We start from the raw sequence: 19,343 nt of genomic DNA, 5'->3' as shown, positions 1-19,343 counted from the left end.
CTTGCGCTCCCGGAGGCTCACGGGGACGTTGCCTACCGACCTTTTCCGGAAACTTGCTGTTGGGGGGGGCGGAGAAACAGTAGTTGATCTATCAGCGGTCAGGGGACTGCAACAGGTTCGACGCAGAGGACCAACCTGCAATTCCGACTCTCAGTGGTGGTTTGGGTTCTCCCCGCCCCTACTCCGGCACCTCCCTAGCGCCGCTCTCCGGCGCAAAGCCCGCCCACTGTATGCGCTGAGCCACCACTTCCGCCCTCACCTCCCTCCAAGCAAGATGGCTGAGGAACCGGAGTCTTCGCTGCAGCTTCCTCCCTCAATTGCTGCTGAAGGTGAAGGACCCACGGAGGTCTCCCCAGAAACAGCCACTCCGGAGCCCCCTTCTTCCGCTGCAGTCTCTCCGGGAACAGAAGAACCTGCCGGTGACACCAAGAAGAAAAGTAATTTTCAGAGCAGTTTCACTCTGGGCAGAGACGGGAGGTTGAGGTTGTCTTCGAATAGGGATGGCGGCTAATAAAGAAACAAAATTTAGAGGAGGGCCGGTTCCAGACGAGGTTTTTGACCAGTCAGGAGAGAGGAAGTATACTTTTCGGCTTTTAAGACGTTTGAGTTAAGTGCCTCGAAAGAAAGCTATCTCTGGACGCACCTTCGCGGTGTGGTACCCAGTTTTTGAATGTCACGGCATTTATTACGCTGTACTCTTATCTTCCTTTGAAATGACCAGACTGAGAGCTCTTTGAAGGTGGGAACTCTGTGGGATCTGGATAGTTCCAAGTACTTAACGCGGGATCTAATTATTTGAATAATGATTTTAGCTGATAAGGATGGTCTATGGCAAATCTGAATTAGCATCCACACCTTCCGATTAGGTCTCTGTTTTTTATACCAAATGAGTGTGAATTCACACCTTGGACCAAAAAACTGGGGTTTTACCCAGTATGAAGACTGCTAAGGGAAAACTAAAGGCAGAGGCATCGCCTTTTTTAAAAAAAAACAAAAACACCGTTTTGGAATCTTTGTAAATGAATCATTTCGTTGCTTGAACTGGACCCTTTATTGCTTGAGAATTAGTCCTCAACCCTTTATTTCTTGAGAATTAATTCGCCATTGTAAAATACAGTAATTCCTAAGTGGAGCACTCTATGTAGAGTTGCCTATGAGAAAATCAGGAATTCGTTTTCTCATGTTGTGCTCAGTGATATCATGCCCTTTCATCCATCTTCACTTTCTGCTGCTGTGGAGGATAATTGTCTCTCCCAGCACTGTCCCCCTTTTAAGTCAGACTGCCTCTACACTTGGGGGAAATCTTTTCTGTCATTTCCACATTATTCACCAATAGATAAACAAAAAACTATAATCATTTCTGTAGGTAACTACTAGACTCGTTCTTCAGATGAATCCCATGAGTTTTAGAGATTTTTTTTATTTCTTATTGGAGTATAATTGGTTAACAATGTTGTGTTAGTTTCTGCTGTACAGCGAAGTGAATCAGTACTGTTGTTCCCTTTTTTCCCTTGCAATTTACTATAAGCAGAAACAGACTTTCAAAGAGTTTGTCTTAATATCTAGCAGTCTTAGTCAACAATTAACTACGTACTTGAGCCTGAAGATTGCTGTGTAATACTGTGGCTAAAAAATAAGGCCCACATTCCCAGATATGGCCTGAGGTTATATGGCATGTTTTCTTGAGTCTGCACAATTTATGATTTTTAACTATCATTTAAAAATCGAATTTTCACCTTCTGGCTCCTGTGAGCATTTGAGTTAGCCTCTGTGATAGAAAACTTACTTTCTAGCTATTTAATGTCTACCCTGAAGTTGTCATCCTTTTTTGAGGACCTTTTCTCATGGAAAAAGCTTAACTATTTCATATGCTCCACCTTTGGTTTAATCTACATATTACTGAAGCTGACCAAGCTTGTTAGTTATGGCGGCACTTTAGGATCACCTGAGGGAGCTTTTAAACATAGCAGTGCCGAGGCCCTATTTCCAGAAGATTCTGATTTAGTTGATGTAGACATCTGTTTTCTTATACATGTTCCCCCAGTTGAGTCTCCTTTGTAACTAGAGTGGAGAACTACAAACAAATCACCTTTAGAATTAAAAAAATTAATAATAAAGTACAGCTATAATCATAATAAATATTTTTCCTTCTCTAGCTTCTTGCTGTCGCTCTCTTCTTCAGTAGTACAACTCACTATTTTCTTCTTCACTTTCTTGCAATGCCCAGTTGCAGTTGACTGATTGATAGCCCCAGGGGATTGAAGGAACAGGGACAGGGAGGTATGGAAGGTGAGTTAACCAAAATCTCCTTAGCTATCTCCCAGTTCATCTCTTTTGCTTAGATAACTGAGGGTAGGATTACTAAATGGAAGAAGGGAGATAAACTTTAGTAGGAAGATAAACTGTGCATTATGTGTTCTAGATGGCTTCATTCCAGAGGTAAACTTCAGTAAATTGATCTCAGTAACCTCATTGGGACCCAATTTTTAATACCAAGGAATGGGACAGGAAGGTTGTAATAGAATAGAGTTGACTTTAGGGGGCAGCAGAACACCTCTGCTTTCGATGTTTCCTTTGATTGTGGATGTCTTTTTTTAAAATTTTTTTAAATTGAAGTATAGTTAATTTACAATGTTGTGTTAGTTTCAAGTGTACGGCAAAGTGATTCAGTTATACATATATGTATATTTTCTTAATCAGATTCTTTTCCATTTTACGTTATTACAAGATAGTGAGTATAGTTCTCTGTGCTATAAGCAGGTCCTTGTCGTTTACCTATTTTATATATAGTAGTGTGTATATATAAATACCAAACTCCTAATCTATCCCCACATCCCCCCCATAAGTTTGTTTTCTGTTTGTGACTCTATTTCTGTTTTGTAAATGAGTTCATATGTACCATTTTTTAGATTCCGCATATAAGTAATATCATATGGTAATTGTTTTTCTCTGACTTCACTTAATATGATGATCTCTAGGTCTATCCATGTTGCTGCCAGTGGCATTATTTCATTCTTTTTATGGCTGAATGATATTCCACATCCTCTTTACCCATTCATCTGTTGATGGACACTTAGGTTTCTTCCACGCCTTGGCTATTGTAAATAGTACTGCTATGAACATTCGGGTGCATATATCTTTTCGATCATGGTTTTCTCCAGATATATGGCCAGGAGTGGGATTGCAGGGTTTTATGGTAACTCTATTTTTAGTTTTTAGTTTTTTAAGGAACCTCCATACTGTTCTCCATAGTGGCTGCAATTTACATTCCCACCAACAGTGTAGGAGGCTTCCTTTTTCTCCACACCCTCTCCAGCGTTTATTATTTGTAGACTTTTAAATGATGGCCATTCTGACTGGTGTGAGGTGATATTTCATTGTAGTTTTGATTTGCATTTCTCTAATAATTAACAATATTCAGCATCTTTCCTGTGTCTTTTGGCTGTCTATATCTTCTTTGGAGAAATGTCTGTTTAGGACTTCTGCCCATTTTTTGGGTTGTTTGTTTTTTGATATTAAGCTGTAAGAGCTCTTTGTATATTTTGGAAATTAATCCCTTGTCTGTTGCATCATTTGCAAATATTTTCTCCCAGTCTTTTCATTTTGTTTATGGTTTCTTTCACTGTGCCAAAGCTTTTAACTTTCATTAGGTACCATTTGTTTACATTTACTTTTATTTCCATAACTCTAGGACACTAATCCAAAATATATATATATATATATATTGCTGCAATTTATTTTCAAGAGTGTTCTGCCTGTGTTTTCCTCTAGTAATTTTATAGTATCCGGTCTTACATTTAGGTCTTTAATATATTTTGAGTTTATTTTTGTGTATGGTGTTAGTGCATGTTCTAATTTCATTCTTTTACATGTAGCTGTCCAGTTTTCCCAGCACCACCTACTGAAGACACTGTCTTTTCTCCATTGTATATTCTTGTCCCCTTTGTAGTAGATTGCTTGACCATAAGTGCGTTGGGTTTATTTCTGGGCTCTCTATCCTGTTCCATTGATCTATGTATCTGTTTTTGTGCCAGTACTGTACTGTTTTGATGACTGTAGCTTCACAGTATAGTCTGAAGGCAGGGAGTGTGATTCCTCCAGCTCTGTTCTTCTTTCTCAAGATTGTTTTGGCTATTCAAGGTCTTTTATGTTTCCATATAAAATTTAAAAATATTTGTTTTAATTCTGTGAAAAATGCCATTGGAAATTTTATAGAGATTGCGTTGAATCTGTAGATTGCCTTGGGTAGCATAGTCATTTTAACAACACTGATTATTCCAATCCAAGAACACAGTATATCTTTCTATCTGTGTTGTCTTCAATTTCTTTCATCAGTGTCTTACAGTTTTTGGAATACACGTCTTTTGCCTCCTTAGGTATGTTTATTCCCAGGTAATTTATTCTTTTTCATGCAATGGTAAATGAGATTATTTCCTTGATTTCTCTTTCTGATATTTTGTTGTTAGTGTGTAGAAATGCAACAGATGGGACTTCCCTGGTGGTCCAGTGGTTAAGACTCTGCACTCCCAGTGCAGGAGCACAAGTTTGATCCCTGGCCAGGGAACTAAGATCCCATATCCCTCACAGTGCAGCCTAAAAAAAAAAAAAAAAAAAAAAAAAGGAAATGCAACAGATTACTGTACATTAATTTTGTGTTGAACAACTTAACCAAATTCATTGAAGAGTTCTAGTAGTTTTGTATCACATTGATTGATTTGCAGATATTGAAAACTCCTTACATCCCTGGGATAAATCCCACTTGATCATGATGTGTGATCCTTTTCATGTATTGTAGGGATCAGTTTGCTAGTATTTTGTTGAGGACTTTTGCATCTATGTTCATTGGTGATACTGGCCTACAATTTTCTTTTTTTGTGATGTCTTTTTCTGGTTTTGGTATCAGGGTGATGATGGCCTCATAGAATGAGTTAGAAAGTGTTCCTTCCTCTGAAATTTTTTGGAATAGTTTCAGAAGGATACATGTTAATTATTCTCTAAGTATTTGGTAGAATTCACCTGTGAAGCCATCTGGTCCTGGACTTCTGTTTATTGGCAGTTTTTAAATTACTGATTCAATTTTAGTATTGGTAATTGGTCTGTTCATATTTTCTATTCCTTCCTGGTTCAGTCTTGGAAGATTGTAGCTTTCTAAGAATTTATCCATTTCTTCTAGGTTGTCCATTTTATTGGCATATAGTCGCTCAGAGTAGTCTCTTATGATCCTTTGTATTTCTGTGGTGTCTGTTGTAACTTGTACTTTTTCATTTCTGATTTTATTAATTTGGGCCCTCTCCCTTTTTTTCTTGATGAGTCTGACTAAAGGTTTATCAATTTTGTTTATCTTTTCAAAGAACCAGGTTTTAGTTTCTTTGATCTTTTCTGTTGTTTTCTTCGTCTCTGTTTCATTTATTTCTGCTCTAATCTTTATGATTTCTTTCGTCCTACTAACTTTGGGTTTTGTTTGTTCTTTCTCTAGTTGCTTTAGATGTAAGGTTAAGTTGTCTGAGATTTTTCTTCTTTCCTGAGGTAAGCTTGTATCACTATGAACTTTCCTTTTAGAACTGCTTTTGCTGTGTTCCACAGGTTTTAGATCATTGTGTGTTTGGTTTCATTTGTCTCTGGGTATTTTTAATTACCTCTTTGATTTCTTCAGTGAGCCATTGGTTGTTTAGTAGCATATTGTTTAGCTTCCACGTGTTTGTGTTTTTTGCAGTTTTTTTCTAGTAGTTGATTTCTAGCCTGGTAATGTTGTGGTCGGAGAAGATGCTTGATATGAATTCAGTTTTCTTAAATTTACCAAGGCTAGCTTTGTGTTGCAGCATGTGATCTATCCTAGAGAATGTTCCATGTGTACTTGAAAAGAATGTGTATTCTGCTGCTTTCGGTTGGAATGCTCTATAACTATCAGTTAAGACTGTCTAACCTAATGTGTTGTTTAAGGCCTGTATTTCCTTATTGATTTTCTGTCTGGATAATCTGTCCATTGATGTAAGTGGGGTGTTAAAGTCCCCCACTATTGTTGTGTTACTGTCAGTTACTCGTTTTATGTTTGTTAACATTTGCCTTATATATTGAGGTGCTCCTGTGTTGGGTGCATATATATTTACAATTGTTATATCTTCTTCGATTGATCCTTTCATTATTATATAGTGTCCTTCTTTGTCTCTTGTAACAGTCTTTATTTAAAAGTCTATTTTGTCTGATATAAATATTGCAACTGCAGCTTTCTTTAGAGTTCCATTTATGTGGAATACCTTTTTTCCATCTCCACACTTTCTGTCTGTATGTGTGTCTAGGTCCGAAATGTGTCTCTGGTAGGCAGCAAGGTAGGTAGGTCTTGTTTTTGTATCCATTCAGCCAGTCTATCTTTGGTTGGAGCATTTAGTCTGTTTTCACTTAAGGTAATTATCGATATGTATGTTCCTATTGCCATTTTGTTAATTATTTTGGATTTATCTTTGTAGGTCTTTTTTTCCCCCTTTTATTCTCTTCTCTTATGATTTGACGACTGTCTTTAGTATTATGTTTGGATTCATTTTTCTTTTTTGTGTATCTATTATAGATTTTTGTTTTGCAGTTAACATGAGGTTTTTGTATGAGGAGCCTATATCTGTACGTGCTTGTTTTAAGTTGCTGATCTCTTAATTTCAAATGCACTTTAGATACCCTGCATTTGTACTCTTCTCCTATCATGATTACTGTTTTGATACTATATTTTACATCTAATTGTTTTGTGTATCCTTTAACTGACTATTATGGATATAGATGATTTTACGAATTTTGTCTTTTAACTTCCCTACTAACTTTGTGCGTGGCTGATTTCCTGCCTTTATTATATGTTTGCCTTTACCAGTGAGCTTTTCCATATCATAATTTTCTCATTTCTAGTTGTGGCCTTTTATTTTCCACCTACAGAAGTTCTTTTAGCATTTGTTATAAAGCTGGTTTGGTGGTGCTGAATTCTTCTAGCTTTTGCTTGTCTGTAAAGCTTTTGATTTCTCCATCAAATCTGAACAAGAGCCTTGGTGGGTAGAGTGTTCTTGGTTGTAAGTTTTTCTCTTTCATCACTTTAAGTATATCATGCCACTCCCTTCTGACATGAAGAGTTTCTGCTGAAAAATCAGCTGATAGCCTAATGGGAGTTCCCTTGTATATTGCTTTTGATATTTTCTCTTTACCTTTAATTTTTGTCATTTTGATTACAATGTGTCATGATGTATTTCTCTGTGGGTCAATCCTGTATGAGACTCTGCACTTCCTGGACTTGGGTGACTGCTTCCCTAGGTTAGGGAAATTTTCAGCTATTATCTCTTCAAGTATTTTCTCAGGCCCGATCTCTCTCTCTTCTCCTTCTGGGATATAATGTGAATATTACCACATTTGATGTTGTCCCAGAAGTCTCTTAAACTGTCCTCATTTCTTTTCATTCTATTTTCTTTATTCTGTTTGATGGCAGTGATTTTCAGTATTTTGTCAGAACTAATACATTCTTCTGCCTCATTTAGTTTAATGTTGATTCCTTCTAGTGCACTTTTCTCTTCAGTTATTGTATTCTTCAATTCCATTTGGTTGTTCTTTATATTTTCTAATTCTTTTTGATGAAGTAACTTCAGGAGATAGATTCATAGTCTTTCTGTTTGCATCTTTGTATTTTGAATTATTGAAACCTCTGATTTCTCAGAAACCTTTTTGGCCCCTAGTTTTTCTATTTTCTTTTTAATAATTTTTATTGTTTTCCTTTATTTAAAAGTTTATTGTAGAAAACTTGGTGGTTACAAAAAGCACAAGTAAAATCAAGTGATTATCACCTATAATATCCCTACTGGGAAATATCATTTTGGTGCATATTCCACATTTATGTGAATATGTGCCTGTGATGGTTTTAATGAAATTGAAATCTTATGCTGCTTTATATTTAGTATTTTTTGATAATTTTTTCATACTATTAAATATGCTTTTATAGTATCTTTAATGGTAGCTAAATTATCTTAAGGTTTAATAAGCGAGTTACGATCTGGTACTGTTCTAAACACTTTTATGTATTCACTTAATCTTCATAATAGTCTTATCAGGTTGCTGCTATTATCCTCATTTTACAAGTGAATAAACTGTGGTACAGAGAGATTAAAGAGCTTATCTATATATATGTGTACATACCTAGCAAGTGGCAGAGCCAGGATTTTGAACCCAGGGAGTTCAGAGTGTGTGCTTTATATCTTTACTACAGTATATACATCCTACCATAGAGTATAATATCCTTTACTTAACCAATCTCCGCTAAACATCTTTGTTGGAAATTTAGGTTTACCTTTTTTTTCCCCAATAAAAATAAATGTTTTGATGAAGGTGAAATTCTTCTAAGTGAATCTCTTCATATCTTCCATTTGTCATCTCAGGCATACCTCCAGTGTCATAAATACATAAACTGTATGTTGATTGAAAGTTTAACTTTTCTGAAGTATTTTATATCACATTCTCTTTAGATGTTTCAGTGTACTTGTTAGTATAGTTTACCATTGAACAACATGGGTTTGAACTAAGCAGGTCTACTTACACATGGACTGTTATCAATAAATACGTACTAGAATACTACATAATCCGTTGTAGGTTGAATCCGCAATATAGAACTGTGGATCCAGAGGGCTGAGTGTAAAGTTATAGGTGGATTTTCGACTGTGTGGACATTGATGCCCCTAATTCCTGTTTTGATTGTGTCAACTGTATTTTTTTTCCCTTTACAGTTGACATCCTGCTAAAGGCTGTGGGAGACACTCCTATAATGAAAACAAAGAAATGGGCTGTAGAGCGAACCCGAACCATCCAAGGACTCATTGACTTCATCAAAAAGTTCCTTAAACTGGTGGCTTCAGAACAGTTGGTAAGAAAACAATGGTGATCATTTCCCTACAAAAATTCACAAAACATTTGTCTCTCAGTATTCAAGGGGGATTTCAGGAGCATCCTTAACAGATGCTCAGGTTCCTTATATAAAATGGCATATTTGCGTATAATCTGTACACATTCTCCCTTATACTTTAAATCATTTCTAGATCATTTATGATACCTAACACAATGTAGATGCTACATAAATAGTTGCTGGTACACGGCAAATTAAAGTTTTGCTTTTTGGAACTTTCTGGAATTTTTTTCTCCAAATATTTTCCATCACATTTGGATGAATCCGAGGGAGGATGCAGAACCCATAGATATGGAGGGGGTACTGTAGTTCCTAGGCAACAATGAATAACTGTTGTATGTAGAAATATATATGGAACCACATATGTTACTTCAGTAATGTCCTTTTATTTCTTTTGTTAGTGGAATTTCCGTGCTTTATTGAAGGATTCTCTGGAGAACCCTGAAAAGAAATGAATTTTAGATTTGCTTTTAAATGTGGACTGACTTTTTTTTTTTAACCTACCGTATTGGTTGTTTTCCTCAAAAAGTCACTGAATGCCCATGCAGAAAGATCTATCATAGAATATCGGTATAGAAAGTTTTGGGGTTTTCTTTGTTTTGGTATTAATGTTGCTTCCTTCCCATTCTCAAGGTAATCAGTATACCTTTGCCATGTGCTGTGGAAGAACTAAGAGGTATACAGTTGACCCTTGAACAACATGAGTTTGAACTGTAGCAGTCCACTTATCCGTGGATTTTTTTTAGTAAATACATACTATACTACTACACAACCTGCAGTTGGTTGAATCTGCCTTGTATACACAGATTTTTGACTGTGCAGTGTGGGCGCCCCAACCCCCTCGTTTTTAAGGTTCAGGTGTACTTATTTCATATTATGATACGTGTTAAGCATTTCATGGTGAGTTGTTAGGATTAAAATTTTAAATGCCACAGGTTTTTAATTTGGTTTTTTTTTCTTTTTTTTTTTTCTTGCGGTACATGGGCCTCTCACTGTTGTGGCCTCTCCTGTTGCGGAGCACAGGCTCCGGACGCGCAGGTTCAGTGGCCATGGCTCACAGGCCCAGCCGCTCCGCAGCATGTGGGATCCTCCTGGACCAGGGCACGAACCCGTGTCCCCTGCATCGGCAGGCGGACTCTCAACCACTGCGCCACCAGGGAAGCCCCTTAATTTGGTATTGGGCCACAGAAATTTAAATGTCTACATGTATTTGACATTTTGTCACATGTTATGTTAATATATAGAACGCCTTTATCTTCAGACCACAATCTTGGTCATTGTTAACTCAGGTAATGTATGTGTGGATAGATAATTGAAGAATCACTAAGTATTTTTTAAATACAGTTATGTGTAAGGATTGGGTGATCATTTATGAAAGTGAGGTGTGTTGGAATTTATTATTTATGAAAGTGAGGTGTGTTGGAATTTATTTCTTTTTGTCAATGAAGAGGTGGAAACAACTCTGATCTAAGATTTTGGTTGTAAGTGGCTTTCACAAAAGTGTCATGTCATGGGTACAAAAGTAAGTGCAAGATAGGTTAATCACTAGAAGTTATTTGAGGTAAGGATAGCATAGAACCAGGGATTCCTCCAAAGGAAGTTGTAAGGGAAAAGTGATGGGGATTTTTGAGTTTTACAGGTGAACATCTCTGTTTGTGATCACTCGGAATGAGAAAAGATCTGTTTTATAAGAGTGCTATATAGAATTTAATTAAATTTCAGAGATGGGCAAGGATATTATAGTGTCATCCACTTGCATATGGTAGCTAAAACCTGAGGAGCAGAGGACCTTGCCTAGAGTCCAAGTCTAAATGGAAAAGTTAGGGTAATGAGGACATACACTTAAGAGAAATGAGCAGAGGTTATCTCTACTAACTGTCTACCATGAAGAGTTGGAGAGGTAGGTAACCAGAGGAGTACCAAGTAATTAAGGCATTACTTTTAGAAATTTGTGGATAGAAGAAAAGGTGAAAGAATGCTGTGTTCTATGTTAATGTTAGAGTTTTGACATTTTGTATTGCTTGTATTCAGTAATCTGAAAGGACTTGGTTGATGTCAATATATATTAGGTTGAACCATGTAAAACTGCCATCAATCAATCATTTTAACCAAAAAAAACTTAGCAATTTCACATGGTCCAACTTTAAAGCTTTGTAGCAAATCTGATTATCTCTTCCCATTTAAGCAATAGGAAACATAAACAAAAGTAGTCTTTTTGTCACTTTTCCTGATTAAACTAGAACTCACATCTTCTGGCTTCATAGAGCTGTACCCTACCTTATTTTCACAAAATGAATGTCAAAAGAAAAAGTAATGCTGGGGATTCTAGGAAGATAGCAGTGGTGTCAGAAGGCATGAATTCCCACAAAAATGTAGTCAACTAGAAAGCAAAACCAAAACCCCATCATCAGTATAGTTATAACAGAACTTAGATGACAAGTATCCTGAAACCTAAGATTCAAGTTGGTGGGAATACCCACCAATGACCACAGGATCTGCGTCGTGTTAGCAAATGTGCTGAAAAAAAATAAACAGTAGGATTGGCATCTGATAGCACTGAGAAAGGGAGAACCTGGAAGTAGCTAACAGGTATTCACTGGAAAGTACAGTGGGCCAATTTAAGAATAGTAGCTGAAATTGAGAGTGTTTGATTCTCTCCAATAGCAGGCGATTACAATATATCTGCATAAGGAGGACTTAAGGGACTGGAGCAGTCTAGCCCCTGAGAACTCTCAAAACAGACTCAGGCTCCCTTCCAAGACAAGATCCCACACTGAAGAGGAACTTCTGGAAGTGAAACACATTTAAGCAGGGAAAGGAAGGAAAAAGAAGGACCAGGTCAAAATGGAGAGGAACAACCTGGAAAGCTCAGAAAGCAGACCTCCGGCACTTCCCTGGTGGCGCAGTGGTTAAGAATCCGCCTGCCAGTGCAGGGGACATGGCTTTGAGCCCTGGTCCGGAAAGATCCCACATGCCACAGAGCAACTAAGCCCATGCACCACAACTACTGAGCCTGTGCTCTAGAGCTTGTGAGCCACAACTACTGAGGCCACGCGCCACAACTACTGAAGCCCGCATGCCTAGAGCCTGTACTCCGCAACTAGAGAAAGCCCACGTGCAGCAACGAAGACCCAGTGCAGCCATAAATAAATAAAATGTTAATTGTTAAAAAAAAGAAAGAGGGGCTTCCTTGGTGGCGCAGTGGTTGAGAGTCCCCCTGCCGATGCAGGGGACGCAGGTTTGTGCCCCAGTCTGGGAAGATCCCACATGTCGCGGAGCGGCTGGGCCCATGAACCATGGCCGCTGAGCCTGCGTGTCCAGAGCCTGTGTTCCGTAACACGAGAGGCCACAACAGTGAGAGGCCCATCTACCGCAAAAAAAATAATAATAATAAAAATAAAGAAAGAAATAAAAATAAAATAAAAATAATAATAAAAATAAAGAAAGCAATAATAAAAATAAGAAAAATAAAGAAATAAAAATAAAGAATAATAAAAATAAAGAATAATATTGTTCAACACTATACAAAAAACAACAGTAGAGGGAGCACTGTGGAGTTAGCAAAACTACACTAACTCATTTCATTCTAAAAGTTGAGGAAAACTGATTTCATATACAAGTAAGCAACAGAGAAGTATCAAGGTTAAATCCTGCACAGTGTTATAAGGAAGCAAAATAAACAGAGTAACATCCCTAAAGACAATGAAAGCATGCCAGAGAAAAATGTGCTTACACGCAGGTCAGTAACTGATTTATTATGTCAAAACAAGTGTCAAAAGAAAGATGATACAAGGCACCAAAGAACAACATAAATCAGCAATAGTAAAACTCGAAGTGACAGAGCTCAGGAAAAGAATTACAGGTTAAATTTCAGAAATGGAGACTAAACTAGGTGGAATATAAGAGCAAATAAACAACAGGTAATGGCTGAAGAAAAATAGAAGGAAAAAAGAAGAATTTTCAAAATCAAAAAGATATACCTAGGAATAAAGATACCTAAGGAGGTAAAAGACCTATACTCTGAAAACTATAAGAAACCAATGAAATAAATTGAAGACAACACAAACAGAAAGATATACTGTGTTCTTGGATTGGAATAATCAGTGTTGTTAAAATGACTATGCTACCCAAGGCAATCTACAGATTCATGCAATCTCTGTAAAATTTCCAATGGCATTTTTCACAGAACTAAAACAAATATTTTTAAATTTTATATGGAAACATAAAAGACCTTGAATAGCCAAAACAACCTTGAGAAAGAAGAACAGAGCTGGAGGAATCACACTCCCTGCCTTCAGACTATACTGTGAAGCTACAGTCATCAAAACAGTATGGTATTGCACAAAAACAGATACATAGATCAATGGAACAGGATAGAGAGCCCAGAAATAAACCCACGCACTTATGTCAAGCAGTCTACTACAAAGGGGACAAGAATATACAATGGAGAAAAGACAGTGTCTTCAGTAGGTGGTGCTGGGAAAACTGGACAGCTACATGTAAAAGAATGAAATTAGAACATTCACTAACACCATACACAAAAATAAACTTAAAATACATTAAAGACCTAAATATAAGACCGGATACTATAAAATTCCTAGAGGAAAACATAGGCAGAACACTCTTTGACATAAATTGCAGCAATATTTTTTTGGGTCAGTCTTCTAGAATAAAGGAAATAAAAGCAAAAACAAACAAATGGGACCTAATTAAACTTAAAAGCTTTTGCATAGCAAAGGAAACCATCCACAAAACAAAATACAACCTACTGAATGGGAGAATATATTTGCAAATGGTATGACCAATAAGGGATTAATATCCAACATATATAAACAGCTCATACAACTCAACATCAAAAAAACAAACAACCCAATTGTAAGGTGGGCAGAAGAACTGAAAAGACATTTTTCCAAAGAGGAAGTGCAGATGGCCAACAGGCACATGAAAAGATCCTCAACATCAGTAATCATCAGGGAAATGCAAATCAGAACCACAGTGAGATATCACCTCACACCTGTCAGAATGGCTGTCATCAAAAAGAACACAAATAACAAATGTTGGCAAGGATGTGGAGAAAAGGGAACCCTTGTATACTGTTGGTAGGAATGTAAATTGGTGCAGCCACTGTGGAAAACAATATGGACGTTTCTCAAAAAACTAAAGATCGAACTACCTTATGACCCAGCAATTCCACTCCTGGGTATACATCTGAAGAAAACAAAAAAACTTGTTTGAAAAGATAAATGCACCCCTGTGTTCATAGCAGCATTATTTACAGCTGCCAAGATATGGAAGCAACCTAAGTATCTATCAACAGATAAATGCATAGAAGATGTGTACGTACACACACACACACACACACATACACACACACACACACAAATGGAATATTACTCAGCCATAAAAAAAGAGAAATTTTGCCGTTTGCAGCAACATAGATGGACTTGGAGGGCATTATGCTAAGTGAAATGAGTTAGAGAAAGACAAATACTGTGTGATATAACTTTACACGGAATCTAAAAAATACAACAAACTAGTGAATATAACAGAAAAGAAGCAGACTCACAGATATAGGGAACAAACTAGTGGTTTCCAGTTTGGAGGTAGGGGGACAATATGGGGGTGGAGGAGTGGGATATACAGACTGAAGGATGCAAGATAGGCTGAAGGATGTGTTGTACAACGTGGGGAACATAGCCAATATTTAGTAATAACTGTAAATGGAAAGTGACCTTTAAAAATTGTATAAAAATTTTTTTAACTTAAAAAAAATGTTAAACAGCATCTGGTTGCTCAGGCTCGGGGATGGGACGGGAGGTAGAATGAAATGTAAAAAGAATTTGAGAAAATGACAAATACTGAGTATAAACAAAGGAGAGTAAACATAGAAATAGGAGTCCCTGAAGAAGAAAACCAAAGCAAAGGAACAAAACAAATACTTAAATTTATAATTCAAGGGAAATTTCTTCTAAAAAGATTTGAAACTACGTATTAAAAAAATGTACCAAGATCCTGAGAATACCAACCCAGTGTAATAATCACCGAGACACATTCTGGTAAGATTACTGGATGTGAAATAAAAAGAAAAATCCTTTGGACATCTAGGGGAAAAAGGACATGGCTTAGGAAATTAGGTTACCGTCAAAGTTGAGCAGCAAAGATACAAAGAAAGTGTGAGATAAGGATTTTATATACTACAAAACTGACATTTAATCAGGGCACAAAACTGTTAGCAGTGTGCAAGAACTCAAGAGAATGCTGTTCCCATGAACCCTCCCTACAAAATCTCAAGTTTATAACAACCAAAATAACTAAAGAGACATCTATATAAAGACTGGTGATTTAAAAAGAAATCATTATTCTTTAAAATTTTATCCTCCTAAGCTCTAGCATTTAGCTGAAGATTGTATTTTGAAATTTTTACCTCCATGGAACTTCCATTTAAACTACCTTAATTACTTTTTTTAAATTAAAGTCACTTTCAGTTGCTAACTCCTGTTACAGAATTCCATCAGGTTCTTATAGTTCTCTACTGTATCTGCTGTACTGTCCCCTCAACACTCACATCTTATTTTTGTTTCTTTTGCCTGCAGAGTCCTAATTATTACTCTCTGCACCTAGTTAAGTCCTAATTTGTTCCTCATTTTTTTTTTCCAGAAAGCCTCTCCTGACCAAAAGGCTAGGCTAAACTAATGCCCCATCTTTGTGCTACAGACCTTGTCAGATGCATTTTCCCTATCTATATTCTTATCTATTCAGGTATGTTTGCTTATTGAGGGGAGAGATCATATTAATCTTCATAATTCCACACCTTGTGCGTTTCCTAGCACATAATAGACACTCAGGGATTGTTTGCTGAAATAAACTAAATTGTTGTCCAGAGCCCTTTTCCTAATTTAAAATGTTCCAAAGAGTAAAATCTATGTTCACTCATAGTTAAACTGTCAGGAGCTAAACACAAATTATTATATCCTTATCACAGGAAATTCACATTAAAATGCACACTGATTTCAGTTGTTTCTGAAATTATGTTAGAACCTTACTCAGCCTTAATAATGAGTTGATATTTAAGCATGAACTTTTTTTTTTTTTGCGGTACGTGGGCCTCTCACTGTTGTGGCCTCTCCTGTTGCGGAGCACAGACTCCGGACACGCATGCCCAGGGCCATGGCTCACGGGCCCAGCCGCTCTGTGGCATGTGGAATCCTCCCGGACCGGGGCACAAACCCGTGTCCCCTGCATCGGCAGGCGGACTGTCAACCACTGCGCCACCAGCATGAACTATTTTTAAATAATTTAATAAGTCTAACTAATGTCTATTGAGTACGTATATCAAGCACTTACACTTGATGTGTACTGTCTCGTTTTATTTTTCCCAGCAGCTTCAAGAAGTATAGGTCCTGTTATTTTCTATATTTACAAACAAGGACACAGTTTGAGAAAAGTTATTTGTATTTACAGCCGAAATTCAAACCTAGATCTCAGTAGAGCCCCTACTCTTAATTACTGCACTGTATTGCCTGAAGGAGAAATATAAGTGATATTTATTCTTGTTCTAGCTGATGTCCCAAATAGTATCTATCACCTAACTATTCTGATAGATATTTTTAAGGTCTATGTGAAGCCCAGGAAATTTGTCTTAAAATTTGATTGTAGACAAGGAAAATTGAATATGTTAACCTGCAAGTAATGTTTTGTTTTCTAAAAAGAAAACTATCAGAAGTCACTTGGACACTGATCTTTTGTTTCAGTATCTTCAGGAATTTTTTAGGTACTAAAAATGTTTCAGTAGAAACAGACTAAACTGAAACATTGAACAATGAATTCTTTAATAAACAAGGTTGTAAGGACATTAGGTTTCAATTATGCTACATTTTTGCTACTTCATTTGGCTGCAAGTGACTTTACAGAGGTCTCACCCAGCCTGAGTTTTCAGAGGTGGTAATGGTCAAAAACCTCCAACCATGCATGTCATTTACTCAAGAAAAATGCACCAACTATCTCAATTATTAGATGTTTTTATTTGAGGCTGTGTGTGTAAAATTTTGTTAGGAGAAATTCTGTCTTTAATTATGAATAAATGAGAAACTTGATATTTTTACTAATGTAATTTCTTGGATAAACCTTCAAAAGCTGTTTGTAAAAACAAAAGTTTCTTAGTTATAAAAAGCTGGGAACAAAAATTCTGTTATTCCTCCAGAGGAAAGACATGCTCTTCATAAAGATCTCACTAATTGACTAATTTATGAGAATTAGAAAGAAGGGGTTTAGGGAAGCTTTCTTCAGTTCTGAAGACAAATAATTTGAAATAGCTGGCTGATTGGCACCCAGAAAAATGCAGATTAATCTGGATACCATTAAAACTGAATCACCATAATTTTCTTCTTTCTTGCAGTTTATTTATGTGAATCAGTCCTTTGCCCCCTCCCCAGACCAGGAAGTTGGAACCCTCTATGAGGTAAAACATTACTGCTTTATTTTCTTCATGGAATATGCTCATCTGTGTATAGTATGATCATTAACTCACATCATTTAAAGAGATGATAAGCCATTCTTAATTGTCTATCAAGAAAAGAGATTACTTTCTTGTTCTCTGTTATATCTCTAACACCTTGAACTTAGTTGGATCTCAATAGATTATACAGTGATTGAAGAATTAAATGATGAATAACACAAACAGAAGATGACTATGAAATATGACCAGAAAGTAAGATCTCCTTTTTTACCTACATGTAGTATCTTCTACATTGTTTTTATAATCAGTAATCCAGATCTCCCTCCAAGAAATTGAAAAGGAGACTATGTAGGAATGACTTTATTCAGCATCCTTACAGCACAATTACTAGAAAATAGTACATACATTATAGTCGGATGTAGAGAAGGAACAAGGTTAAAATGTCTGCTTATCTATGCTGAAGGTGCTTAAAGGACAAGTTTTATTAAACATTTATGATTACTAATATGTGTCCAATAGTAGCTTGCATCTGTTGAAAGAACTAGCCTTATAGATACATGTACATGTATGAGGATGTTTATGATCAGTATAACATTTTTTTTCTTAGTTTCATCTAAGAATAACAAAAATTGAGTTTAATTTATTGCCGTTTTTCTTTTTGTAGTGTTTTGGCAGTGATGGTAAACTGGTCCTGCATTACTGCAAATCTCAGGCATGGGGATGAGCTACAGAGGAAAAGATATTGATAACTTAAAATGAATCTTCACAAAGCAAACAGCTCTGAAAAGTTTTGATCTTGTGGCAAGAGACTTGTGGATGTGATCTCTTCAGCATGCATCTACTGTGACCCATGTCTATACATTTAAAATATCCACAGAGTAGATGGACTCACAAAAATGTGATTTGTATTAAAACACAAATCAGCATAAAAGATTGACATTAGGGTTTACCCATTACTACAACTATTGCTCCAGAGCTGCCTCCAAAGTGTTGAAAAGGAGACTAAGATTATATAAAGCTGCTTTTGTACCACTTCTCAAAATGACTGAAACTGTTTACTTGAAAAATTAGCACTCTGCTGATTCCCCCCCCACCATAAAAGTCAGTTTACTAAAGGATTCTTTTGGAGCTTATTCAGGGGAGTGCAATTTGTTTGAGGTATGTGTTTTGCCTTTTCTCATTTACATTTCTATCTACAGTGTTACCTTGTGAAACAAAGTTGCATTGACCTTCTGGCTTTATTACCTTGCATAGTCCAGTAGAGGGCAACCCAGCTGACAGAAAGAGTTAGGCAGTTTGGTTTTACCTCTTTGCCAGAAGACAATAGCTATTCCTGCTAATCTCTAGCAAACATCTAGCCAAGAGAGCACACATGTTGACACACTGGAAGATTGCTTTAGAGAAAATTCGGGGTTTCGGTTTAACTTTTATTGGGAAACAAGGAATTTTACAAATTTTGGACAAATGAGTCATCTGACTCTTTTCAATCTTATCTTTTAATGATTCTTGAGTCCCAGTGGTTATAACTGTGGTATGAAACTCTCTCTTATTTTTAGTGTCAAAAGCACTCAATGAGTAAACAAGGCAGCGTCTTTCAGTTTTTTATAATGTATTTTCCAGCTTGAAAATGCTCAAAGAATAATTGGAAAATAGCTAGATTTTATGTGTATTTCATGCCATGACTAAAAGTACCATTTTTTACTGATGCTATTAAACTGATAATTGCTTTAAATAAAATTCAGCCTTTTTTCTTCATTCTGTATTGTATTTGTAATGCAGCATTTTTTAAAAAAATTCCAATAAATTGAATGGAATGTTCAAACAGGATCTAAGGTGTATACAAGAATTCTAAGTGTTTATTTTCAAAGGTGATGAGAATGGTATGATTTTGTCAAAGGACTTTGAACTACGTTTATGTCCTTTAAGTCCCAGAATGTACTTTATGGTTAATGATCTGCCATACATTATCAT

At 36.5% G+C, this 19,343-nt stretch overlaps 1 protein-coding gene across 2 annotated transcripts; it reads left to right on the top strand.

Moving 5' to 3' along the window:
* Positions 1-84: 84 nt before the first annotated feature.
* ATG12 (autophagy related 12) lies at positions 85-19,127 on the top strand (the record flags this gene model as incomplete). 2 transcript variants are annotated; one of them, XM_082651331.1, is made up of 4 exons in its annotated part: positions 112-437; positions 8,742-8,878; positions 17,313-17,375; positions 18,037-19,127. In XM_082651331.1, the coding sequence occupies exons 1-4, from the start codon at positions 275-277 to the stop codon at positions 18,094-18,096; spliced, it is 423 nt and encodes a 140-aa protein (XP_082507457.1). In that variant the 5' UTR covers positions 112-274. The 2 variants fall into 2 exon arrangements, with proteins under 2 accessions (XP_082507458.1, XP_082507457.1); XM_082651332.1 differs by lacking the exons at positions 8,742-8,878; positions 18,037-19,127 and having other exon boundaries at positions 85-437; positions 17,313-17,374.
* Positions 19,128-19,343: the final 216 nt, after the last annotated feature.

Source organism: Grampus griseus, assembly GCF_964374135.1.
Source record: "Grampus griseus genome assembly, chromosome: 3".
NCBI lineage: Eukaryota > Metazoa > Chordata > Mammalia > Artiodactyla > Delphinidae > Grampus > Grampus griseus.
This window is presented reverse-complemented; position numbering and strand designations above follow the sequence as displayed.